We start from the raw sequence: 27,860 nt of genomic DNA on the forward strand, positions 1-27,860 counted from the left end.
TGGATTATGTAAAGATTCGAATAACCCCCTTCATCTCTGGTTTATGTCTGTAGTCCATGCTGGACAGGCGCGTGCGCATTGTGTGCAATGATTTCCAACAAGCAACTCCATTTGCTAAGAATTTGGAAACGTGATTGGCGTATTACTCTCACGCAGTCTTGTAGTCCGGAATGCTTCTTCGTTTACAGTAGGTTGGAGTCTCTGTTACAACTGTAACGTTATAAACCCTCTAACAACATCAACTGACTCATAGACAAATGCCGTGTGTCTGTGTAGATTTGGGTACAAAATAATTTGAGGTACCTTGCTATAACAAGTTTGTTAGTCCATTTGTGGGACACAATGTCGTCTTCCGTTCCTTTTCACACACAGCTCACCTCCATTATGGAGGTCTTGATGAACGCGGCCGTGTCAGAAATATGCGAACTTGTGGACGATGGATACGCCGTTTTACACTTGGAAATATCTCGAAGTCAAAAAGAAAATGACGTTTTGAGGGAGAGGTTACAGATAATGGAGACGCGTAATGCGCATGGACATGGAAAGAAGTCAGTAGGCCTAGCTCACGAGCGCTCCATCAGAAATCACCTCCCAGTGAGACCAGTCCTCAACTTGGGTAACTTTTGTTTACAATTGCAGGGATTTAACCAATGCTTTTGATACCACCACTATTTTACTAGCCACCGTAGTCAATTCTATAGTTTTCATGGGTTTTCTCCTAATTTCTGTTGTGCCAGGTCCGTTTATAACTCATTTTTGTGTATTTAGAGACTGGTGAAAATCGATATAACGAGAGTCCCATGGGGAAAGAGTTGAACCACCTTTGCAGCGATGAGGAGCATTCAAGCAAAGAAAATGAAGATTCTGTAAAACAGTCTTGTGCTGTAATGAAGGTAGATGACTAATACTGTGACAAAATGTCAAATATCTCTTACTGGAGAATGTTAACTACGGTTTCAGGCACCCTAGTTAAAAATGCAGTACTGGTATGATAGTCTAGGACAGGGATACTCAAGTACTATTTGAGAAGGTACGGTCACACACATTTCCTAGTTGGTTAAGATTCGATTGGATAATGTAATCTATCGGCGTAGTAACAAACCCTCACCTCGCAACCCATGCAACCCCAAACTGTTCACACCCTCTTGTTTGCAGAGAGAAAATGTAGCATTTTTTTTAAAGCAGATTTCACACAATTCTGCACATTTTGCATGGGGAAGAGATTTTTTTGTTACTGTTTTAAAGCGAATTTCCTGCAATTCTACGCATTCTCCCATGTATTATGTGTGTTTATATGATACCAGGGGTCGAAGCCCCAACCTTGTATTTAATTTTTTCGGAACCCGCGGTCCGAATTGACCGCGTTCTGGGTTCGGGTCCGGTCCGCAGTCCACCAGTTGAGTATGGGAGGTCTAGGAGTTCTTCTCAATGGATTATTACATTATTACTTTCTTTACTTAATTGGAGTGACATGATCTTCTTGATATGTTATTGACATTTGTTTTTACTGGCATTGGTCATAAAAATGTGTATATTCAATACATACAACAATACAGACCATACTTACATAATGATCTATGAGACGTCATATTATTGAAAACTTTTAAGAAAGGATGAATCTGGTTCCCTTACAGTCTATGGTGAAGGAGATGCGTAAGCCTGGGTGCATCCAAATCAAAGAGGAAAGACTGGAGGGCACCATAAGCCTACAGAATTACCCAATGATAAAAGGGGAGAGTAAGTGCAATGGAAGCCTATAATAAAATGTAAAATGCCAGTCATATGGAATGGAATTATCTATGCTAGAAAATACCAACCCCATCTTAGAATGATTTCTCCAAAATTCAAGGAAAGGCAATTATACACTACGATTCACTGTTCAGTTATATTTAATACATTTTTTCCTCTCTATAGGCAGTGTTGAATCAGGCGCTGATGAAGACAAAAGAGATGTGATTGGGCACACTCAGACCGACAGTCTCTTTGAGGACTATGATTCTCACATCAACGCAGACCAAGAAAGCGAGAGCACTTTCCAGAAACTTCAGCATATGAACGTTGCACACCACGTACAGAGGCAGGGATACTCAGGCTTGTGGACACCAAGAAGCACTGAAACAGATTCTGAGGATCCAGCTTGCTCTTATGCTGCGGAAATGAGCCCCACTCGTGTCACAGCTCACACAAAGCAACAACGACAGACTTCCGTAGCTGAGGAAACTTTGTTCGCTGTTGAATCTCACAATGTGAAACCAGAGGCTGCAATGCTTGATTCTGGACCCTATGAAGAAAAATATCAATCTAGCAGTAATGATAATTATTATGATAATGATAGCAGTAATGATTTGCATCCGCAAAACAGCATCTCTTCCGAGGCTAGTGAAAACTTTGGAAATATTTTCTCTAACAGTCAAGAAAATATGAGAGAGAACACAGCAAGGTCAAAGGTGGGCATAGTCCAACGCTACATGGCAGGACATACAATTCAGCACAGGGTTGGCAAGCGAGAAAAACGGTTTGTTTGTGGCTTCTGCAGAAAAAGTTTCACTTGTCCAAAGTATCTTCAGTCTCACCAGCGGGTTCACACAGGAGAGAAACCCTTCAGCTGTTCTCAGTGTGGGAAGAGGTTCGGCCAAGCTGGTTATCTGAAGAAACATCAGAACGTCCACACGGGAGAGAAACCATTTGTTTGCCCACTGTGTGGAAAGCGGTTTGCGGACTCTAGTAATCTCATCAGACACAAGAGTGTTCACACAGGAGAAAGACCCTTCATCTGCATACAGTGTGGGGAGAGGTTTGCTGCAAAAGACAACCTTAGAATTCACCTAGAGAGAAACCATTCTGGTTGCTCAAGTGCTGGAGATGTTATGTCACCGAGTATACCATGAACACGATTAGTCATGAATAATTCTGTATTTTAAAATTTTTGACTGAACTCGTTTTGTCTGTGGGCTATTTGACATTTACAGTTGAGGACTAGTTTTGTAACAAAATGAATGGAATTATAAAACAAATAATTTTTAATGTGTGCCTCCATTAATATTCATATTTCAAAAGTGCTGCAAGCAATATATGAAAGGTGCAATAAACTTTTTTCAGAATTGCCCTTGAAAATGTATGTTTTTGTGAAGTAAACAATTTGAAGAATAAGGCCGTGACCTCTGCGATTTCCCTGCAAATAAAAGTCCTGCAAATGAAGACGGTACATTTTTTTTTTTTTTTTTTTACAAATGGACGAAATTTGTAAGACTTAGAATTTTGTTTAACAATATTTTAAAAAAGGAAAAGTGGCCATCAGCAGTAGAAACGATAACAAAGCGGACTGTCCTTGATTCAGTAAAAACCTGAGGGATGCGGCACTCAGGTTATACATATGTAACCACTCTCAAATTCATAGACAGAACTATGGATGACTGACCATCCATGATATCAAAATTATAGTTTGAACCATGTTTTGCGGCTATATTGTTCACATTTTCTACGTTTACAAACATTGGAGTAAAACAAGCTTATATTTTGGGTTCTGATGGGGTATGACAGTTGAACAAAGCTCATGAGGCATTTATAAGTTAAATTCTTCAAGAATCAATGAATACATATTTTTTACAAGTCCAAAAATGGATGTAACAACTGCTGATTGCCCCTTTATAACACTAATCATATTATAGCATTGATAATATTGTTAACAGCATTAAAAGTAGTGATTACTAGATCGTGATTATGGTAATAACAGTAATACAAATAAAACATAATGCTACTCTTAATAGTAATAACAATATTATTAATCATATAATTATAAACTTTAGAAAACACATTTTAAACACATTGTTATTTAGCCCATTCGTATTGCACGATGTCCAGTGCATTTTTTATTGTGGGACATGCATATTGCACAGTACATAATTGCTTGTATGTTGTGTCGCAGCAAAAGGGAGTCCATTCTACTCAGAAGCAACTCTAGTTTCCAAAACCACAGAGTTTACACCCAGAGGAGTGTCGCTGGTCATTTTGCGGCCCTTAAAGAGTGGCCAATCATCTTAAATGCTGTAGTTTTTCCTATTGGACACAAAAGTCAGTTGGACTTCGGAGCTGGTTTCAGCCAGACTAACTCTGTGATAGAACTATCAATATATCATTTGTAAATACCTCTGCATTTATTGTACTCAATACTTAAGTATTTCTAAATATTATACAGAGCTTGCACAGTTAAAAATAAGCATTGTCAATGGGACAAACGTTTGACTTTTATGGGTTTTATTGCATGTGAAATATCAGCAGGGCTATTTCATTTAGATAGAGAATGTATTGGATAACTTACTCAGATTGAAATTATTATAATCCATCAAAATAAACAAGAAAGTAACTCAACAATATTAAAGAATAACACATACGGTATAATATATTTACATTTTCAGGCCTTCGTATCTGCAGAATATCTCTCTACCTGTACAACTGTACTTGTTGTTCGTATGAGTTTCTCTCATAATACAATATGCTCATTACATAATTGTAGAATTGGTCCTACAGTTATTTACATTGATTACCACCATTTTACAACATGTACAATATCTGTGAAATTGAGATATTTACAATAGATTTTGTATTCACAGTCCTGCTGCAACATGAAGATAAGTGTCACCTTGATACAAAACGTTTCATATTAATTTCTTCGGCTTAATATGCCAAAAATCACAATACACACACACACAATGCTTCATTATTCTCCATTCTCAAATCTACTTATTAGACATCACATGTATTTTCCTGCATTTCTGGACATTATCCAGGCACACTTAGAATGTCTTGTCTTGACAGTCTTTTGTCATTCCAGCAGTTACTTCCCTGGTTTCTCCCAGGATGGCAGAATTTTAACTTCACAGATATTTTACATTCTTGAATATCCAGATTGAAAGGACTATATATATATATATTATTTAATCTCCTCATTGCATCAGCATTTAATCTTCTCATTGCATCAGCATTTAATCTTCTCATTGCATCAGCATTTCCAATCTCACTGGATGTTTCTCCAAACACTAGAGACTCAAAGTATATACAGTTCTGAGGTCGAACACTGGCAGTAACCTCATTAGTCGTCACTCTCCCCAGTAAGAAAACTTGTTGTTTAGTGCTGGCACCTATGCACATTGAGTAAAACACATCATTCTCATTCCTGTCTCAATGAGTAAGAGAGGAGTATTGAACAGTATTACTAAATCACAGTGTCTACCAAATATAACCCAGAGGATTGGAAGAGTAAAACATCTTCCTTCATGGTAATCTGGTGGCTGTTTAACATAAAAAAAAGTAGCCTATACTACAAGTATCCTAATGGAGACCATGCAGGCAGCAATCCAGTTTAGTTAGGTGTAATAACTCATAAGGCAGGAAACTTAAAATGCAGTCCACAGAGCTACTATCTGCTAGTACTCATGGCTAGGTTTGTCATATTAGCATACACTGCTAGTTAGTAACACCCAGTTAATGATGCTGTGCCTAACTAATATATCCCAGATAGATCAGGCATCACTACGGTTTCTGAAAGAAATCAAAAGTTAATAGTGCTAGTACAAATAATCACAATTGTGGACTTTCAGTACAAACAATTAGTATTTCAGAGTAGCATGTACCCCCCCCCCCCCCTGTTTTGCTCTTCACATTAACAATTGTCATAACTGTGTCTACTAGGACATTGCGGTAGACAGCCGTTTGTCCGCAGCAACATAGGGATGATTCTGCCCTGCAACAGCTGCTGTCTCTTTTCTTTTAAGTTGTTTAATCAAAGTATTTTCTTGCTCTTTTCAGAACTAAAATAGTATTTTGTCTCAATGTTGTTTTCTCAAGTGTCTCTAAACCTCAGGGGTAGTTTTACCTCTCAACCTTTGGAGCTCATTCTCACCGGTTGTGGTGAGGCTGGCTTGTTGGTGGTCTGAGTGAGGGTGTAGGAGATGGCTGGCTTACAAGCAGGGCCTGTGTGATGTCCTCACTGGTAGACTGGGTGACTCCTTTGTTGTTCTGGTGCTGTCTGCCTGGAGTAGGTGACTCTGGTACAGTCTGAAGGTGTCGCCTGTTTCTATGAGCGACGGTGCCGTGTTCGGTTTCAACAACATAGGATCTCGGCTCTGGAGATTTGCTAATGACCACTGCTGGCATTTTCCATCCCTTCTCTCCGTCCAGCTTGACTCTTACTTTTTTAAATTAACCTTTATTTAACTAGGCAAGTCAGTTAAGAACAAATTGTTATTTACAATGACAGCCTAGGAACAGTGGTTTAACTGCCTTGTTCAGGGGCAGAAGGGCAGATGTTTTTACCTTGTCAGCTCGGGGATTCAATCTAGCAACCTTTCGGTTACTGGCCCAACTCTCTAACCACTAGGCTACCTGCCGCCCAAAAGATTAGTTCCCTTACACTCTGTCAAGGGTATAGTTCAGAAATGGGGCGCACTGAATGCCTCCTGCTGTAGAAGCTTGTTTGACTTTCTGGTCTCTATGTTTTTCACACTTTCGTGGCTGATGTGCTTTGGCTATAGTTTTTCAGCGAGGGGACGGTCATTCAGATCTGACGTCCTGTCATGAGTTGCTCTGGTTTTCTCCTGTTGCACTGATAGGTGTGGCTCGGTAGCACATCAAAGCAATGTGTGGGTCTGGTTGTTTGAGAATTCGTTTAGCTGTTTGAACAGCTTTTTCTGCAGCGTCGTTTGCCTGCAGGTAATAGAGGCTGGAGGTGGTATATGGATGAAACCATACTTCTTTCTGAACTTGTCTAACTGAGTACAGACAAACTGGGTAGCGTTGTCGCTAACGAGCTTGGTAGGAATCCCCCATCTCACAACCATGCTTTTGAGGCTTGTGGTAGTTGGTAGATGATGTATGTCTCTGGAGAAGTAGTCCACCACTACAAGGTATTTCTTGCCCTCTATTGCTCACACAGGTCAACTGCGATCTTCTGCCACAGATCCTTTAGATAAAGGTGTCGTGACAAGTGGTTCTCTCTTTTGAGTTGGTTTATTCTCTGTACAGAACTTGCATGATGTCACTTTTTTTGCTTTGTAGGCGCTGATGCCCGGCAACCACATTGACATCTTGGGTCTTTCTCTGGCACGTTGTCAGCCCCATGTGACCTTTGTGTATTTGTTGTAGAACATCTTCTTCCTGTGAAGCTGGAATGACGATCCTGTCTTGATACAGCACTAGTCTATCCAGCTCCGATAGATGTGCTCTCGCTGTGTGGTATCCCTGTAGTAAGTACGGTAGCTGCGCCATTCTCTCAGGCCAGCCTTTTCGGATGTGGCTGATAACTATTTGGAGGTCTCGTCGTTGCATGTCACCTCTCTGATGTCATCCAGCCTGTGTGTAGACTATAGACACTGGTCTGCTTTCCACCATATGCTTGGACTTCTTTTTCTGAGCCTGATGTGTTTTCTTTCAGCGGGTTTCTCTACAGTGTGTCAGCCACCACTTACTGTTTTCCAGGAACATCCACAGCTTTCATGTTGAAGTGCATGAGCAGTCGCTGACACCAGAGTGGTGCTTTGTCCAGGTTGTACGTGTCGATCATTGGAACGAGTGGCTTATGGTCCTTCTGTAGAATAAAGCTGTCCATGCCGTGCAGGTAGAGGGAAATTGTTCACATACCCATGATCCTGCCATTCTTTGACAGTGTGCGTGAACAAAATGGACCACCTTCTTGTTCCTGTAGGAGTGTAGCTCCAAGACCGTAGCTGCTCATGTCCGCACTGACCACGGTTGGTTTTCTGCCATTGTTGTATGCTAATGCTTGTGTTGAAACTAACATAGCGTTGACCTTACGGAAGGCCTGCTCCTGGGCGTCTCCCTACATCACTGATATGGTGGAGCAACGATGACAGGCTGGGCAAGAACTGGCTCAAGTAGTTCAGCAGTCCCAGTATTTGTTGGACTGGACACCTCAGTGACGTCTTTCACTTTGCTGTTATCTGGGTTTATCCCATCGGCTCCAATCACATGACCAAAGTACTGGATCTCGGACTTTCCAACATGGCAGTTGTTTTTCTTCTGCTTTATTTCCGACTCTTTAAAAGGTCTGTAGCACTTTGCTCAGATTCCTGTCATGTTCTTTCTTGTTTGCACTGTAGACCAGTATGTCATCAATCAGGATGACTGTACACTCGTGTCCTTTCAGGAGCTTGCTCATCTCCCTCTGGAAGATCTCTGGCGCGCTTTTGATTCCCAAAGGAAGGTGCTTGAAGCAGAATCTTCCTACAGGAGTAAGTTACCTTCCTACAAGTCGTCGGTTCTGTTGCTGGGGTCAAGTGGTATCTGCCAAAAAGCGCTAGACGAGTTGAGTGTGTAAATTACTCTCGCCCTGGAAAGCTGTGACGCTATATCCTCCAAGGTGGGCAAGATGAACCTGCTTCATTTGAGATGTTTTAAGTCCACGATCCACGTTCGCACTTTGCCATTTTTCTTCATCATCAGCACCATGGGAGCACACCAGTCATTACGCTCGATGACTTCCTCAACGATGTCATTTGTTTCCATTCTGATCAGTTATTTTTCTGCTTTATGGAGGAGTGTAAAAGGGATTCTGTGTGGCGTAGCCAGAGTAGGGGCCTGTGTCGGGCTTAAGCTCAGTCTTGACTGGTTCACAGTTCAGTAGCCCTCTCTCCAAACACATCGATACTGATCTTGTCTGCTTTGACCAAACCCATCTTGCATGCAACAGTTCTACTAACTAGGACATTTGCATGTGGTCCAGAATTTGTACTTTTCTCCTTTTTCACTCACATGTGGCTAGGAATGTACCCATGCAATCAATCCTGCCACTTGGGACATGAACAATATTTGCAGTGTTGACCAGATGGGGACACTGTCGCAAGCTCTGCTAAGTGCTCTGAGACATCACTGTGATATCTGCACCAGTGTCAATCTTAAATGTGTGCTATTCACTGGGAGCTCAACCTGCCACTCAACATCAGAATTAGACTGCTTTGTAACTGACCCTGAAAAGAATGAAGAGAAGCGAAGTGAGTGGGGGGGCAATGCGAGCATGGGCGAGGGAGCATGAACAGGGCAGGACCTAAGTTGGGGAAACTTGAACTTTATGCAAATTCTCTGCGATATCATGTCATGTTTGACCAATCGAAGCTCACTATAGCTTCCAGCTCCTACTGGATTAGCTGTTGATACATAGCACTACCTAGTATGCTTGCTAGGACTCACATGAGGGCAAAGCTAGTGTGGTTATCCCAATTATTGTTGATATGCTCTAGTTGTAATAATAATTACAATCCTATCCCGTATTTGTTCATCCTTTGTAGTGCTCAGTGTTCAGCTAGATTCCTCAAAAATTATTAAACTGTCTCTCCCCCTTTCTGAATCTGTTTATGGTTCAATCGTGAATCACATTGTGCCGTGGCACAAAATGTCCATTCAGCTTTTCAGTCACCACATCAAAGTCGAACTCATCATTGATTGTAGTCAAAGGTGAAGGTCATTGTTGATTATCACCGCATTTTTTCCAATTGCATAAAGTACTGAATTTACCCGCACCACACTGCTCTCCTTGTCCAGTTTTGATGCCAAAACATTGTCTCCAGATCAGCCATGGCCATCAGCCAATCGAACGGCTCCGCTGGGTTGAATTTGGGTGGGACATTTTTCCTCACCAATCTTCCGTTTTGGGAATGTTTTAAAACTGACACCATGTCATGATGGAGACCAGGCAGGCAGTGATCCAGTTTAGTTATTTTTAATAAGTCATTAGATTGGTACCTTAACATGCAGTCCACAGAGCTCTCTGCTAGTACTCATTGCTAGGTTTGTCATGTTAGCATTTACTGTTAGTTAGTAACATACAGTTAATGATGCTGTGCATAACTAATACATTCCAGATAGATCAGACCTCACTACAACAAGTAAGGGTGTTTTGTCTCCTAAAATGTTGTTTTAACGTCAAGTCAAAAGGTAACCAGGTTGAAGATGTTTGTTTCCTTTCATAGCATTGATTATCCATGCCTCCATTAAGAGCATGTGTTTTGTAGATTGTTGTCTTGCTTTCGATTGTCAGGTTGTGGTTAATCCATACTTCCCCCATTGTCCACACTCTTGGACCAAAGCATGCAGTTCATCATTGAGGCCTTTATAACATGGGCTTCTCATAGCCTATTCATACTTGATATCGTATGCAAGTGGTCCATCTATGGCAAATCCTATGAAGAACGACACCTTTTCAGTGCTGAAACCACTGCTTATTCCACCAAGATATGCCGGGCGTACTGGGATTTTAAGTTTGCCATAATTAGCATAAAGTTCTCCTTCCTCTATGGTTCCATTGACCCTACAGAGACGGTCAATTATTTTCTTATCCTTAAAAATATCTCCACTCCGCCAAAGTTGGGCCAAATTAGTGCGTGCCATGTGTGCAAAACACTCATCAAGTTTGGCTTTAGGAACAAGTCTTTCTAATCCTTTTCTCTGGCCCAAGTAGAAGTGGGCAATGGTGTTCCTCATCCTCATAAACTTTGACAGTTTCCGTCTGAATGAGTTCCGAAGTGAGTTCACATATGTTCTTATATCTGTATCTTCTGCATTTGAACTTGGCCAAAGCAACAACAAAGCCAGATAGTATGGCTCTGGGAAGGGATGTTGCACTCCTATGTCTTGCAATGTTAGCATGAGAAGATCAGTGAGTTCCTTGTGACTCTTCACATGTTTCGAATTTGGCTTTAGTATGCTGAGAATTATATTTGCCAAAATGAAATTGTTGTCGTCTTTGTTTTTTTCTTTTGTAATTTGCTTACAATGTTGCCGTAAAAATTTGTAGCACTCAATGATTTCCTCCATTTCCTCTGCAGTCTTGTCAAGATGGTGAAGTACCCCTGCAAATGTGTCTGCGTTCTTCTCTTCAAGTAACTTCCTACACTTTTCGATGTCCATGTTTAGTCTAAGTTTCGGCTTGCTTGTTTGTTCTCTCGATATTTCCTCTGGTGAAGAGCAAACAAGTGTTATATATGTCTTGAAGTGTTCTGATATTTTTGTCCGATTCCTTGTCTCAAAGTCTCCTGCATCGTTACCTTTCATGTAAGTGTAGTAATCGTTTAAGAATTCAAAAACTTTTTTGACTTGGGTTTTCAAATTAAGGAGAAAAGACTTGTGTTCTTGGATAATATCAACATATTTTCTGTTGATTTCATTATCGTTCTTGGGTATGCTGTTGATGGACATTTTTCCATTCAGAAAGCTCTGCATGTACTTCTGTGTCACTGGGTCAGCTTCTTCAAAGAATGGCAGCTTGCTTAGAATTTCAAAGACTGTCAGTGCCGTCTCAATTTCCCCCACATACCCAAAGATGTTGTATGATGATTTTGACAGATTGTCATCAGCTTCCTCATCAGGTTGATCCTCATTCATGGCCAGTTCTTGAGCTCTTTGAAAAGCCTTTATAGCATTTTTTGCTAGCTTTAGGTTTGTATCCAAATCCCCTGGATTGCGTGGTGTTTTTTTCTTTTCATTCTGGATGTTATGTTTAAGATAACTTTTGTAAACTTGTCCAATCGTATCGACAGTGTATGGGTTTTCGGTGATTCTCTTGGCATTTTCTGCCCAATTCAATGCCTGCGGAAAATCACGCTGATTGAGGTAGAGATACCTTGCAAGGGCTTGAGGAATGGATGCACTTGTAAAAAAACGGGATGATGCTTTCTCAAAGATGTCTTGGATTTTGTGTCTCCCCTCTTGAAGGTGAATTTTCTCTATCAAGGGAGAGAACTGAGTATCTTTTTCATCTCCATCTTTCCTGCGCTGCCTTTTAATCAGCATGCGTTCTATCGATAGCATCAGGGCGTCTTTTACTACACCAATTTTGAAAAACAAATCACAGTGTAGCATGTTGATGGTTATTTCACTCTCGTTAATCCCGTGGCTTTTGTGCAATTCTTCCAAACATGCAGAAGCTATATCACGATGAAGGATGCTAATTGCTTTGTATCCTCCACGTTCATCGACTTGAACTATTTTCAGCAAATTTGAATAAGGTTCCATTCGTTCAAGTACATTATCTTCTCCCCAGTAAGCCATTTTCATTCCAAAAAAGTCCTCACAGAGAGACACAGATATGTCTGATTCAGCCACGTATGAGTTCAACAGTGCAAAGTAGAAAAGTAGTTGAGCTTTTTTTGTGCTCATGTCTAAGTCCTTCAGAGTGTGGCTGACAACATCAGCGATGTACTTCTTGTCAAAGTTGCTCTTCATGATCATGAAGCTGTAGAAGTTTTCCGGTTTTTCATGACTTTCTTTAAGTTCTTGAAGTTTTTCCTCAAAATCATCTTGTTCCTTTTTCGTTAGTATAGCTGTGATGTACTGACTTTCTGTTGCACAGCGTTTGTACTGGACCTTGGGGTTATGGGATCGAACACAACTCAGGATGATGACTTGTGAATTTGATGAATCTTCCACAGTTCTGCCTGTGTAGTCCTCTTCAACAGTTTTGCGTATGCAGTTCTGCAGAGTTTGTGTGTTTTCGGCTTCCTTTGAATCATCTACTAACAACAGAACTGGTGTATTCTGAGATTTGTCACTTTTCCCCAGCCTCATCAGCTTTTTGACTTGAACAGCCACTTCAGCTTTTGGTAATGTATTGTCCTTCAACACAGCACATCTGAATTCTCTACGTAAATCCCACATAACATGCATGGCTAAGGTGGTGCCTCCGCAACCTGGGTGGTGAAACAAATTCAGCAAAACACATGTGGTTTTGGGATCTTTTGTCTGATATTTCACCATTTTCATGAGATTGTCATATTTGTCTCTTCTAATGAAAGGTTTTGCTTTGGGTTTCTCACAAAAATAGAAGTTCCACCAGTTGACTTTACCCCCTCTGTAGAATTCCTTTTCTACTTTGATTTTGAAGTCTTGAAACTCTTTGCTATTTTCTTCATAGACTTTCTCACATTCATTCTGACACAAAATGTCTAGAGCTGTCAATCGGTCTTCATCCTTTTGTTGGAGAACAACAGTGCTGGAGTCAGAAGATGGAAGGAGTCTTCCTGATGGCTGATTATGTGGTCCAAGTGACATTATAGTACCATTGACTTCACTGAGTGTCAACTCATATATTGATTGCCTGGTGATGTCGGACTCACATTTCTCCTGTATCAAGTCTTTCCATTTCTCAAATGTGCTCCTAGATTCACAAATACTCACAATGCTTTCCTCAACATGTGAGTAGAATGCCAGGAAAGTATCAAAGACAGGATCTCTATCAGTTACAGGTGACAGTAGAAGAAATATGACAAGAGTTCTTCCATTTGGAAGAACTTCAGGTTTGCAAATGAATGAAACCATATGCTCGATCTCTTTGCGTTTCTCCTTGAACCAGTCTTTGTAGTCCAGCTGTCTATCTGATTCCCTGTCAAGGTCATGCCTCCCATTACAAAACACCCAGCTGGTCTGCTTATACAGGTTGAGATTTTTTATCACAACACTTGGGTCGGGTTGGAATTGGGCTGGGAGATGGAGATTTGCCACTCTTGATTCTCTGTATGAACTGCATACGCCACCAGGAGCTGCAGAGTCAGGATCAAAGTCCAGTACACAGAACAATTTCAACTTGCTCAGAAACGGAAGATATTCTAGTTGCTCAGTGCGACTCTTGTTCATAACAATAACGAATCGATCATAGTAGTCCATCATATTTCCTCCATAAGTTAACAAGTTCTTCAATTTATTACCCTGATTGGTCTCTCTCCTCAAATAGTTTTTGCCGTCTTGTGCTGTCATCATTTGTAGACCTGAAGAAATAATTGCAAAACTATATCAATTACTGGTGATCCAAACAAATATTACTGGTGATCTTGTTTGTGACAATTTGATAATTATGACTTTTAAAAACAATGTTGTTACATTGGTTGTGACTTGAGATTCATAGACTAATGTGACCGAAATCAAAATGGGTTAAGCGGGCATTGTGTCAAGCAGCAGTGCGGCTTGGCTGGGTTGTGTTTCGGAGGACGCACGACCTTCGCCTCTCCCGAGTCTAATTTGATAATTATGAGTATATGCCCGGGTATACCCGGGCAGGTGAACATACAGTATAAACATGAAAAGATTATGTACAAACATTTTGATGTCATAATTATCAAATTAGCTGTCAGCTAAATCTTTAAAGTTTTTTTTATTGTAATTTTACCCCATTTTCTCTAAATTCAAAAGGCACTCGCACATCTGAGCAATCTTATTACAGGTGCATGGCAACAGTTGAAACAGGATGAAGGAAAAAGTAAACCGCACACTGCTCTTGATAGTATCACTGATATTTAATAAGCTTACGTATCGGCCTCACGGCCTTCGTCAGAACTTTGACGAAGGCCGTTAGGCCGATATGTAAGCTTATTAAATATCAGTGATACTATCAAGAGCAGTTTGCGGTTTACTTTTTCCTTCACCACATTTTCTCTCCAATTTTGTGGTATCCAATTGGTAGTTACAGTCTTGTCTCATCGCTGCAACTCCCGTACGGACTCGGGAGAGGCGAAGGTCGTGCGTCCTCCGAAACACAACCCAGCCAAGCCGCACTGCTTCTTGACACAATGCCCGCTTAACCCGTAAGCCAGCCGCACCAACGTGTCGGAGGAAACACTACACCTGGTGACCGTGTCAGCGTGCAGTGCAAACGGCCCGCCACAGGAGTTGCTAAAGCGCGATGGGACAAGAATATCCCTGCCATCCAAACCTGGACGACGTTGGGCCAATTGTGCGCCGCCCCATGGGTCTCCCGGTCACGGCCGGCTGCGACAGAGCCTGGACTCGAACCAGGATCTCTGTGCTAGCACTGTGATGCAGTGCCTTAGACGACTGCACCACTCAAGAGGCAGCTGTCAGCTAAATCTGGTGCAACGCATCACTTCTCAAATTCTGAGACTGAAGTTGTTGTACATTGTCCCTGACAAATAAAGTTAATCTATAAAATAAATATTGTTTCACTTACCCATATCACTTTTCAGTTGGCCAGCAAGTTCATTGTGTCCGATTCTCTCTAGAATCTGACGTGTGACATTTAATGTCTCTTCCTCATAGTGCTTTGTCATTGAGTCCGCTACGTCTGTGCGGCTCTTGTTGTCTTCCAAGTGACACCGTGCAATCGATCTACATCCGTTCAGTTTGAAGTCTTTCAGACAAGACTTAAACCGTTTAAACTCGTCCTGCTGTAAGTCGTCGAGGGTATTCTGGAGCAAGGTAAGTGAACTTGGCATCTGTGGAAATGAAATAGGGTTAGTTTTAAATATTTTATTTAGGCCTAGAAGACAATCAAAATTGCAATTGTATTTACTACCACACACGTATTGTTGTGTTTAATTGACAAATATTACCTGCTTTACTAAGCAAGCACATGTAGTATGTTGCGTGTGATGTACACCCAATTAAATAAGCGAGATGCTAAACAACCCCTACCTTGGACGGTAACATTTCTGCACCCATGGCCTGTGGTTTTGGTTCTTCTTTCTTTCTTGTAACAGTTTTCCCTGGTGGTTCCACTATTCTGGGTTCTTCCGTGTTTGGTTCTGTCTTCATGGGGGATACAGTCTGAACCGGTAGAGTTTGACATAGTTCTTCTTGATTCTCAGGTGGTTTCTGTAGATTTTCTCGGTCACCGTGGGGGGGGGGGGGGGGTTGTAATATAGGCTCTGGTCCATTGTTTAACTTTTCTAGCATGCCAATTATTTTAACAGCAGGACCATGTTTAATGCCTAGTTCCACAAGATCATTCTTTTTGAAGCAAAACAGGCAATCGCCTGACACTTCCTCTTCCACAATCCGCTCTACATATTGGTGGTATACCTTCGCCTTTTCCTTTAACCACTGACAAACTTGTTCTTGTGTCCATTTCTTGATGTATGCAGGAAATTGTGATTTATGTTGTAATCCACTCTTCAAATCCTCAAGCATAGACACAATTCTAACAGCCGGACCATGTTTTATGTTCAGATCCAGAAGATCCGTCTTTTGGAAGTATTCTAGGTCTTCTCCTGATACCTCCTCTTCTAGCAACTTGTCTGCATATATGTGGTGAATGTTAACCTGCGTCGTCAACCACTGATGAACTTCTTCCTTTGTCCACTTTTTGATCTGAGTTGCAGACTCCATTGAATGGCTCATTGTGAATCAAATATTACTGAAATAGAGAAGAGACAAACCATAGTGAGTTTTTGCTTACAGCTGTGAGTCTTTCTGTGTAAGTCACTCAGTGATGTAAAGTACTTAACTTAAGTAGTTTAAATAATTTTTCATTCAGTCGTTTTTTTGGGGGGGGGTATCTGTACTTTACTTTTTATATTTTTTACTCCACTACATTAAATTGTCTAATTCACACATTTATCAAGAGAATATCCCTGGTCATCCCTACTGCCTCAGATCTGGCAGACTCACTAAACACAAATGCTTAGTTTGTAAATTATGTCAGTGTGCCCCTGGCTATCCATAAATTAAGAAATCTGTACATAAACACATTTTTTTAAATGACAAAATGTGACGTTAGCTGCCAAATAAGTTGTTTTCGGCAATTATCCAAAAACAACTCCAAAAAGCCAATTCCTTACCCAATAGGCTGAACAAGTGTAATGAACGCATGTAAAAATGACCATAACAATGTTTTTGGATAATTGCAGAAAACTTATTTGGCAGCTAACGTCACATTGTGATTTTTTTTAAGCATTCGTGTATTGAAAAAAAAAGCACATAAAGGCTTCATAATTCATAGGTATTTTCACATTTTAATTGGCTATCCATAATTTTTCCTTGTCTGAAGTATTGAGCTCTAAGTCCATTTGAAAAAAATAAATGACTTTCCATCCACCAGATGGGATTGTTTAGAGAAAAGTACCTACTTTCCCAAAAACCCATTTGTTTGATATATAAGTTAAAAGCAAGTCACTCCACTTTCCAAACCACAAAAGCTGAATTAAAATGTTTTCTAAAAAGAAATGTATAAACTGTTAAGGAGGCAGCGGAGGAAGGACCAGGGTGCAACATTTCAGAGAAATAAGCTTTTTGTGCGTATGGAAAATGTCTGACATCTTTTATTTCAGCTCATGAAACCAACACTTTACATTATGCATTTATATTTTTGTTCAGTGTATATATATATATATATATATATATATATATATATATATATATATATATACATACACACATGTCAATGTAAACAGACGTCACAAGTTGGTAATCCATTGTTTTGAGAATAGCTGGCTAGCAGTCTGTCCAGTACATAACGTTATCTTAAGGTTACCTCTGCATGGTTTCTTTTGTCATTGATAGGCTGTACATTTACCTACTTATTCCCTGACATTGTCCAAGTTCTGATTTCTCATTAATTCTCCTTCCTCCAATGTATTCCATATTGCCCACTTCCTCATTAGACAGCAGCAACAAACTATTAAAAAGAGTGCTGATTTCATTCAACATATTTAAAAGGGTAGTAGACACTTCCCCGACCATGGTCTAGCTCAAAACTAATGAGACTGTTTCAGTATGTAAAAAGAACAGTACCAAACACATTTTAGCAAACATAGAATTAGTAAATTTTGACTGAGATATTTAATAAAAGTTTCAAAACAATACATTATACTATAGACCTGCTAAATTACTCACATCCAGAATTTTTTTTTTTTGAATAAACTAAAACAACTGTATTTATTTCTCATGTAACAATTATTCATGAAGCAAATATTTTATGACTTGGTGAAGGTGTGGTAGAAAGAAGCTGTCCATTTTCCTCCCCCTCCTTCATCCGTTGTGCTCGTTCAACATAGCATTTGGAGATTCCTGTGAACATCAGCCATAAACATGTCATTCTGAACAGCAAAATCTTCCTAATAAGAATTTAGACCAGTTGACAATTCAACAAAATTCAGTCAAATCAAATTTATTTGTCACATACACATGGTTAGCAGGTGTTAATGCAAGTGTAGCGAAATGCTTGTGCTTCTAGTTCCTAGTTCCGACCATGCAGTAATATCTAACAAGTAATCTACCAATTCCACAACAACTACCTTGTACACACAAGTGTAAAGGAATGAATACGAATATGTACATACAAATATATATAAATGAGTGATGGCAGAACAGCATAGGCAAGATGTAATAGATGGTATGGAGTACAGTATATACATATGAGATGAGTATTGTAGGGTATGAAAACATAAAGCAGCGTTGTTTAAGGTGGCTAGTGATACATTACATCAGGATGGCAAGATGCAGTAGAAGGTATAGAATACAGTATATACATATGAGATGAGTAATGTAGGTTATGTAAACATTATCTAATATAAATAATATAAAGTGGCAAGTGATAAATTGATTACATCAATTTCCCATTATTAAAGTGGCTTGAGTTGAGTCAGTATGTTGGCAGCAGCCACTCGATGTTAGTGATTGCTGTTTAACAGTCTGATGGCCTTGAGATAGAAGCTGTTTTTCAGTCTCTCGGTCCCAGCTTTGATGCACCTGTACTGACCTCGCCTTCTGGATGATAGCGGGGTGAACAGGCAGTGGCTCGGGTGGTTGTTGTCCTTGATGATCTTTTTGGCCTTCCTGTGACATCGGATGGTGTAGGTGTCCTGGAGGGCAGGTAGTTTTCCCCCGGTGATGCGTTGTGCAGACCTCACTACCCTCTGGAGAGCCTTACGGTTATGGGCGGAGCAGCTGCCATACCAGGCGGTGATACAGCCCGACAGGATGCTCTCGATTGTGCATCTGTAAAAGTTTGTGAGTGTTTTTGGTGACAGGCCGAATTTCTTCAGCCTCCTGAGGTTGAAGAGGCGCTGCTGCGCCTTCTTCACCACGCTGTCTGTGTGGGTGGACCATTTCAGTTTGTCCGTGATGTGTACGCTGAGGAACTTAAAACTCTCCACCACTGTCCCGTCAATGTAGATAGGGGGCTGCTCCCTCTGCTGTTTCCTGAAGTCCACGGTCATCTCTTTTGTTTTGTTGACATTGAGTGCGAGGTTATTTTCCTGACACCACACTCCGAGGGCCCTCACCTCCTCCCTGTAGGCCGTCTCGTCGTTGTTGGTAATCAAGCCTACCACTGTAGTGTCGTCTGCAAACTTGATGATTGAGTTGGAGGCGTGCATGGCCACGCAGTCGTGGATGAACAGGGAGTACAGGAGAGGGCTGAGAACGCACCCTTGTGGGGACCCAGTGTTGAGGATCAGCGGGGTGGAGATGTTGTTACCTACCCTCACCACCTGGGGGCGGCCCGTCAGGAAGTCCAGGACCCAGTTGCACAGGGCGGGGTCGAGACCCAGGGTCTCGAGCTTAATGACGAGTTTGGAGGGTACTATGGTGTTAAATGCTGAGCTGTAATCGATGAACAGCATTCTTACATAGGTATTCCTCTTGTCCAGATGGGTTAGGGCAGTGTGATGGCGATTGCGTCGTCTGTGGACCTATTGGGTCGGTAAGCAAATTGGAGTGGGTCTAGGGTATCAGGTAGGGTGGAGGTGATATGGTCCTTGCCTAGTCTGTCAAAGCACTTCATGATGACGGAAGTGAGTGCTACAGGGCGATAGTCATTTAGCTCAGTTACCTTAGTCTCTGAAGCAGTTTGCTCTCATCTCGTCTGGGCACTGCAACAGCCATATCTTAATCCCCATTCTCTATCGTCTAGATTCTATCGGGAGCTAGCCTGTTTTCCTAAAACATTAGCTAAATTGGCCAACTTTAGCACATGACTCTCAGCTTGCTAACTAGCAAAGCCAACCAACTACACAAAGTAAACAATTATTTTCTAGACTAAGGTTAGCCTCAACCAAATGACAAGTACAAATAACTATTGCTCTGTTCCACAACGTAACAACCATTAGTTACAGGCTAGACTATTGCTAGACTATTCCTAGCTAACTAGCCATGCTATTTCAATGAAAATAAGCTAGCAAACCAGCGTCATCTTTGTGGTTGTAATGTGTAATAAAGATAATCTAACGTTTTACCTAATTATATATAAGGAGGGCATTTGCACAACATGTTTCACAACAGCACACAACAAAATTCCAGAGACATATTGAGCAACCAACTGATACCAATCACGACCACACCCAGAGACTGATGGCGGACTAAGCACTCACACAAAAATGTCAAGACATGAAAGCACCCTAGCCACACGAACTGACCAATGGTGTAAAGAACAACATTCCATGAATATCGCAAGCACCCAGACACGAATTACCAGAAATACACACACACACACACACACACACACACACACACTTAGGTGTGTTGGACTCCGAGGACAAAGGACACTGCCAAGGGCCAATGGGAAGTTGACACCACCTGGAGAATGGACCGTCCCTCCACTCATCGACCAGTCAGGAGAGCGGACCTACTAGACTCAACGTCAACACACTGTCATTTCATTGTATAAATTAGATGCACACTATGTTTCGGGGCTCTCTTCTGCTAGTTCCCTATGAGCTAAACGAAGGAGTCCGTGCATGCTTTGCCAAATATCTTTGTCTCATAATAAACTGCCTTACTATAAACTGAATCACCCGGTCCAACGTCTTGACTTGGTCTCCTTCTCAAATAACTAATCATCAACAAATGCTATGTGGAAAAAATAGTTTTCATTTCTTCCTCAATTTTTCGCACCAACGCCTTGCTGTTGCGTTTACATTCTGTAAATGTAATTGACTAATTGTAACAATTTGATCCCCATTTAGAAACATCTCCCTCCCTGAGTAAGCGATTCATCACAACAGGCTAGAAGTCAAACTCAGGGAAATTGAGGTGGGAGGGGCTACAATGTGGTACTTACTACACAGGCGTTCAGAACGTGTGCAGTGGCACAATTTCATACATCTGAAAGTACAATATTGAAAACGTTCTAATCACCTGTAAATGCACACTGAACAGGTGGTGTAAAAATGCCCATAACAAGCGTTTAAATCAAGACGACTTGAAACTCTTGGCCTTCCATAGTCTTGAGAGAAGATGTGGTCGATCCTGCATGCAAATTAAACTTGAGAGCTTGCTAGTGTGACTTCGAGCGTGCAGAAATGCATTGCCACACACAGTAAATTAATTCAAGAGCTGAGATTTTTGTTCGCCTGAAGAAATGCTTACTGCATGTCAACACTCAGAAATTATTGCACTCACAAAAATGCCACGCCCCGACAGGGATGCCTTCTCTCCTCCCTCACACCAAGTTTCTAGTTTTCTCCCCAATGACCATCTTGCAACCGCAACTGCTTACAATACTTATATAGCAGGGGAAATGTTTACTTAACATTGCGTTTCAGTAGACTGGTACAGGCTATTGGTCAGGGTTGTGGACCAATCAAGGCTTGACCGCTCTCGAATTGGATTTTGACCAAAGAGCTGAAAGGGGACGTGAATGATGGCTGACAATAATAAGAGGTACATTTGATAGTTTTTCAGTAGAGAAACTACATTCAATAAAAATATAAAATGCAATTTCAACGACTTTACTGAGTTAGTTTATATAAGGAAATCAGTCAATTGAAATAAATTATGGATTTCACATGACTGGGACTACAGATATGCATCAGTTGGTCACAGATACCTTTAAAAAAAGTAGGGGTGTGGATCAAAAATCCAGTCAGTATCTGGTGTGACCCCCATTTGCTCATGCATCTCCTTCGCATAGAGTTGATCATGCTGTTGATTGTGGCCGGTGGAATGTTGTCCCACTCCTCTTCAATGGCTATTCGAAGTTGCTGGATATTGGTGGGAACTGGAACTCCCTGTCGTACACGTTGATCCAGATCATCTCAAACATGCTCAATGGGTGACATGTCTGGTGAGTACAGTATGCAGGCCCGGAACTGGGACATTCAGCTTCCAGGAATTGTGTACAGATCCTTGCGACATGGGGCATTATGCTGAAACATGAGGGGACGGCGGATAATGAATGGCACGACATGGGGCCTCAGGATCTCGTCCCGGTATCTCTGTGCATTCAAATTGCCATCGATAAAATACAACTGGGTTTGTTGTCCGTCGCTTATGCCTGCAACACCGTCACCATGGGGCACTGCTAATCCACACTCAACCATCAGCAAACTGCTCAACCACACGACCCCATACTGCCATCTGTCCGGTAAAGTTTAAACCCGAGATTCATTGGTGAAGAGCACATCTCCAGCGTACATCCTTGGAGAGCTCTTTGGTCTTGGCCATGGTGGAGAGTTTGGAATCTGATTGATTGCTTCTGTGGACAGGTGTCTTTTTTAAAATTATTTTATTTTTTACAGGTAACAAGCTGCGGTTAGGAGCACTCCCTTTAAGAGTGTGCTCCTAATCTCAGCTCGTTACCTGTATAAAAGACACCTGGGAGCCAGAAATCTTTCTGATTGAGAGGGGGTCAAATACTTATTTCCCTCATTAAAATGCAAATAATTTAATAACATTTTTGACATGCGTTCTTCTGGATTTTTTTGTTGTTATTCTGTCTCTCACTGTTCAAATAAACCTACCATTAAAAACATACAAAATCAGCAGGGGATCAAATACTTTTTTCCCCCCACTGTAGATCCACGGTATTTGTTGGAATCGGAATGGAATGCTGCAGATGACTTGCTTAAAGTCTTAACAAAACAGACGTGGTGTTTAAACACACTAATGCGCAGTTTTGTAACAGCCTATATGACGTACATCCATATCTGACTCATCTTCAGAGTCACAGTTCTGGCACACATAAATTTCCTGGCCTGAGGTGCAAGCATCATGGGCCCATTTGTTGCATCTCACACGCGTCACCCAAGTCTCCTTGGGTGACGTGTTTGAAAATGGCTTGCTTCCCTTTCTTCAGAAACAGCCTTTTGCTAGATTGTGTCTCATTCTTTTCCATTTCTAGTGCCTGCTTCACTGGTGTGTCAGTTAGAATTGCTGTTTTGCACCGTTTTCTTTCTTTGCAAGCTGGTTTTGCACCGTTTTCTTTCTTTGCAAGCTGGTTTTCGGGGGCCAGCTTTTGGATATGGCCGGATGTCCTCTGGAGTTGGTAGTCCGCTGTCAGCAATGGCAAGCTGGTACTAGCATAAGAACTGGGCAGGTCTGTGTCTGAGCTCGTGCTAGGCAGGGCTGGAATGGTTCTGGGGACTGGCAGGTTGGTGCTGGTGTAACAGTGTAGGTTCCGTCCCTCTCTTCGCCCCAACCTGGGCTCGAACCAGGGACCCTTGCACACATCAACAACTGACACCCCACGAAGCATCGTTACCCATCGCGCCACAAAATTGCAACGCAAGGGGAAACCCTACTTCAAGTCTCAGAGCGAGTGACGTCACTGATTGAAATGCTATTAGCGCGCACCACTGCTAACTAACTAGCCATTTCACATCGGTTACACTGGGACCTGACAGGGCTGAAATGGTGCTGGCCCGACCGTACTTGTTTGAATCCACGTCTGCTCACCACTTGGTCAGATCAAATCAAATGTTATGTGTCACATACACAGGGTTAGAAGATGTTAATGCGAGTGTAGCGAAATGCTTGTCAGGTTTATGTACAGTGGTCACCCCAGTTTCATCGACTTTACATGTGTCTCCTGGTCCAAATGTATATATCTGTAGCACTTCTGCTACACTGTCAAAGAAAAGGCTAGTTGCCTGGCAAGGCTAGTTGCCTCTGGCTTTCTCAGTGAGAGCGTTGGGTGCCGCTTTAAGAAGCCTGTAAATAAATGTCAGCTGACCTAGTAATATACTGAACAAGCTGCATCTCTAAATCAGGTGAAAAAAACCTGCCGTGGCTTTGTATAGCCAACCACTGTGGTTAGCATGGCTGTCTGGCTCAACTTCTTCTCTGGTAGCCTTTTGACAATACCGAGTCAGAGCCTGTCTTGTGTAGTTCAGGGATATGTCTGCTACTCTAAACTATACGTATATATATAATAATCCATTTACAGTAATATTTAATACCATTATTGTTCTGTGTGTCTATGTATACTGGGACAAGTTGTCACATGTGAAGACTTGCCCAAACTGACGTGCTAATGTTGGATAAATCTCAAGCTCAACATAGTACTGCAGCTAAAGTCTCAAAATACACATTGTCTCCTCCAATCAGTGTAAAATAATAATTTTAAACATTCATACCTAACAAAGTTTTATTGCATAAAATGTCAAGTGTCATTTTTTTACTTTTGAAGGGGATAAATAACAAACTTGTGCTCACCTCAGATTAGAGTGACCTTGACCAAGTTGACCATAGAATATGTTGGCATGTGGACTAATATGTTGTTGAGTTGTGTTCTTACACTGGTACAGTCATGCCCTATGAGAGATGTATGACTGCGCATGTGCGAAAATAAATAAAGTGCATTTTCTGGTTAAAAACACCAATGATGAACATGTGTGTTTATTCCTCCGTTAAGTACACCGGTATTCCTGTCCTGAAGATGTCAGCACCAACAGAATATGTAGTCACGCAAAGTAGCTATATGATTTTTTTAGATAGCGCCTAGTGAGATAGTCAAGATAGTGTTGTAGGTATGAACAGTTTGACAACGTACCTCGCTCTCCCCTACTGTCTACAGTTTTTCTATTTGTTTCAACTGTGTTAGTCTATAAATAAACTCTTTGACAAAATTCGTAATCTCTCCTATGTCTTATTCGACTAGTTGTTCTGAACTGTTTATTGCTTGCCTACATTTTACTCCCTCCTCTGTTTAATATAACACACAGATTCATTATTAATTTTGGTTGCCGATCCTGACGTGGAGTTTGTTCTATAGAAAATATTTGACCTGATGGGTGCTGCAGAAAGTATTTGACTTTAGCCACAAATTTAAGGAAATTAGAAGAGGGGGGGGGGGGGGGGGGGGATTTCTTTCAGAGGCAAGAAAATGGCCCTGCCGAAATCCTCACCTCTTCTAATTTCCTTAATTTTGTCACTAGAGTCAAATACTTTCTATAGACCAAACTTCGTTTATTTATAGACGAATACACTTTAAACAAATGGCCAAACTGAAAACTGCAGACATTACTAGTGCCTCCCCCGCGATAAAAAAATTAAATGAAACGAAACCTAACGTGATCATTGATAGCTGCCTTGAAGGACACAAATAAAGAAATCTTTCTGCTACTAAGATCAGTGAAATGTAGGCTAAACAGACAACGAAGTGAAAAGCAGAAATCTCAACGAGCAAGTAAGTCGCAGACAGAGTCCCAGCTTACAAGAGGCAGAATGTTTATTCACGAGAACGTTCTGAAATCCATTGTACAGAGACATCATTTTTATTGTTCACTCCTTACTTACGCACACACATACACACACACAAACATTAAGGCTCCAGATCTCTTAACACTGTAGATCATTCCCCAGCAGACAGTTTCATTCCCCTGAGATTAGGGAAACCTTGAGGGGTACTCCCTCTCATATCTTAAACCCTCAGAGTTCAAGCTAGGTCAGGTCAACTGTTATTGGTGTTTACTTAAACACACATTCCTCTCTTATCCTAGTCCAACCTTGTTAGACTTATGCTTAATCCTTTAGTTACTCATTCTACATGCTAAATAGACCATATCCCTATTCGTTAAATTTCAGGATAGAATTATTTAATCATTACATTCAAACATAAATCCCTTTACAAGAACAAACACCATTGAAAATACAACCCATATTTATGCTTATTTATTTTCCCTTTTGTACTTTAACCATTTGTACATTGTTACAACACTGTATATATACACACATCATATGACATTTGGAATGTCTTCATTCTTTTGAAACTTCTGTGAGAGTAATGTTTACTGTTAATTTTTATTGTTTATTTCACTTTTGTATATTATCTACCTCACTTGCTTTGGCAATGTTAACCTATTAGGATTTTCGGCACAAGACCGGCACCTCAGATGTTCTACTGTTTGAGCTCCTGCACTTACATATAAACAGTGCAAGCACCCAAAATGAGTAACGGCACCTATTTTAGTCCAAGTCAAGCAACTAATAGGACTTACCCATTCCAGCTGCATAGAGATTCCGTCACATCATTGCCCCTCTCCTTTTCTTGTCTGTAGGCTACTTCCTTGAAACAAGGCGTTTTCTTGTGTCTAGGTCAGAGTTTGATCACTGAACCAATCAAATTATTGTTTACCATACTTGGGCATAGATCATCCTCATAGGAGGCAGACGAGTCAATTTGTAACAACGGCAACATGAAAAGCATGTCACAAACTAGGGTGTGGTACATCGGTATTAATCCTAGTGATTTACAGGTAGGCCTATTTCACACACAGTACATGGCAAGTATGCCCTAGCATACATTCTTCCGTTATGTGTTAAGCAATAATTTAAATAGCTGTGATTACTTAAAGCATTCTCCCCAAGGCGCAACAGCCCAAATAAATGGATAATAATAATGCATTACAATTATATTTATTTTCACAAGATCTCAAAGCTCTTGACCTGGATAACTAACCTCATCTACCAACAATGTTTTAGCACCCACCTGTAAATGGGTATTTAAAATAGGTCTTCAACAATGTATTATATTGAAGAGAAGAGAAGACCAAAAACAAATGCAATATCCTACATTCACTTTTAATAATGACATTTAAAGATGACAACAGGCTAGAGATGGAAACATCCCAGTCGTCCAGTAGTTTTAAAAGGCAGTTATTAAATGTTATGCCTACAGTATACAGTTTTCCCTTTAGCCTCTCTACAACAGAATCAAAGCTGAAACAATACATTGGAAACAAATCAGAAACTGTCACATACTGACCATGTATCAGGCTCCTCATCTTACCATTATGATAACATACTGACCATGTATCAGGCTCCTCATCTTACCATTATGATAACATACTGACCATGCATCAGGCTCCTCATCTTACCATTATGTGTAACGGCTGTCGTTGAAATGAGACCAAGGTGCAGCGGAGGATTTGTTCATCTTGAAAGGTTTTAATGACCGAATGAACACTATACAAAAAAGAAACCAAAAGAACGACCAGCAACAGTTCTACACCGGTTCCTGATTGAGAGCCATACACGGTCGAAACAAAGAAAACCACCAACATAGAAAAAGAAACCTAGAACGCCCACCCATGTCACACCCTGGCCTAACCAAAAATAGAGAACAAAAAACCCTCTCTATGGCCAGGGCGTTACAGTACCCCCTCCAAAGGTGCGGACTCCGGCCGCAAAACCTGACTCTAAAAAGGAGGGTCCGGGTGGACCTTCCTACGGCGGCGGCTCTGGTGCGGGACGTGGACCAGGAGGCCTGGTCCGAGCAGGAGGCACAGGATGTACCAGGATGGGGAGACCCACTGGAGGCCTGGCCCTGGGAGGAGGCACAGGATAGACCAGGCTGGAGAGACCCCCTGGAGGCCTGGTCCTGGGAGGAGGCACAGGATAGACCAGGCTGGAGAGACCCCCTGGAGGCCTGGTCCGAGGAGGAGGCACAGGATAAACCGGGCTGTGGGGGAGCACTGGAGTTCTGGTGCGTAGGCTTGCCACCCATACTCCAGGCTGAATGCCCACTCTTGCCCGACACGGGCGGAGCGCAGGCATAGGACGAACTGAACCCTCCCAGCGCCCCGGAGACACAGTGCACAGCGTCGGCGCAGGATAGCCTGGACCGAAACAGCGCACTGGAGACCAGACGCGCTGAGCTGGAACAATCCGTCCTGGCTCGATGCCCACACTCACATGGCACTTGCGGGGGGCTGGTCTATAGCGCACCGGGCTCTGAGCGCGCACTGGAGACACCGTGCGCTTCACAGCATAGCACGGTGCCTGACCAGTACCACGCTGCTTCCGGTAAGCACGGGGAGTTGGCCCAGAATTCGATCCTGGCTCTGCCACACTCCCCGTGTGCCCCCCCCAAAAAATTTGGGGGCTGCCTCTCGTGCCTGTTGCGC

General features: G+C 41.6%; 1 protein-coding gene and 1 non-coding gene across 2 annotated transcripts; one reads left to right on the plus strand and one right to left on the minus strand.

The window, feature by feature from the left end:
• Window positions 1-136: 136 nt before the first annotated feature.
• On the plus strand, window positions 137-3,198 carry LOC106574050 (uncharacterized). The gene is made up of 4 exons (XM_014149576.3): window positions 137-616; window positions 769-893; window positions 1,635-1,737; window positions 1,915-3,198. Exons 1-4 carry the CDS (start codon window positions 343-345, stop codon window positions 2,886-2,888), a joined length of 1,476 nt encoding a protein of 491 aa, XP_014005051.1. The 5' UTR covers window positions 137-342; the 3' UTR covers window positions 2,889-3,198.
• Window positions 3,199-4,237: 1,039 nt separating this feature from the next.
• LOC106574049 (uncharacterized) lies at window positions 4,238-26,058 on the minus strand. The gene is made up of 4 exons (XR_014380915.1): window positions 25,953-26,058; window positions 15,430-16,150; window positions 14,966-15,230; window positions 4,238-13,769 (listed from the first exon to the last, which is right to left on the minus strand). It is a non-coding gene; the product is annotated as an uncharacterized LOC106574049 (transcript).
• Between the last annotated feature and the right edge of the window lie 1,802 nt (window positions 26,059-27,860).

The sequence above is a fragment of the Salmo salar genome, chromosome 16 (genome assembly GCF_965601325.2).
Source record: "Salmo salar chromosome 16, fSalSal1, whole genome shotgun sequence".
NCBI classification, from domain to species: Eukaryota; Metazoa; Chordata; class Actinopteri; order Salmoniformes; family Salmonidae; genus Salmo; species Salmo salar.

Coding starts and splice junctions, on each gene's coding strand:
- LOC106574050 (XM_014149576.3), top strand. CDS start 343: ATGTCGTCTTCCGTTCCTTTTCACACACAGCTCACCTCCATTATGGAG. Junction 617..768: donor GAGACCAGTCCTCAACTTGG/GTAACTTTTGTT, acceptor TTGTGTATTTAG/AGACTGGTGAAAATCGATAT. Junction 1,738..1,914: donor CCCAATGATAAAAGGGGAGA/GTAAGTGCAATG, acceptor TCCTCTCTATAG/GCAGTGTTGAATCAGGCGCT.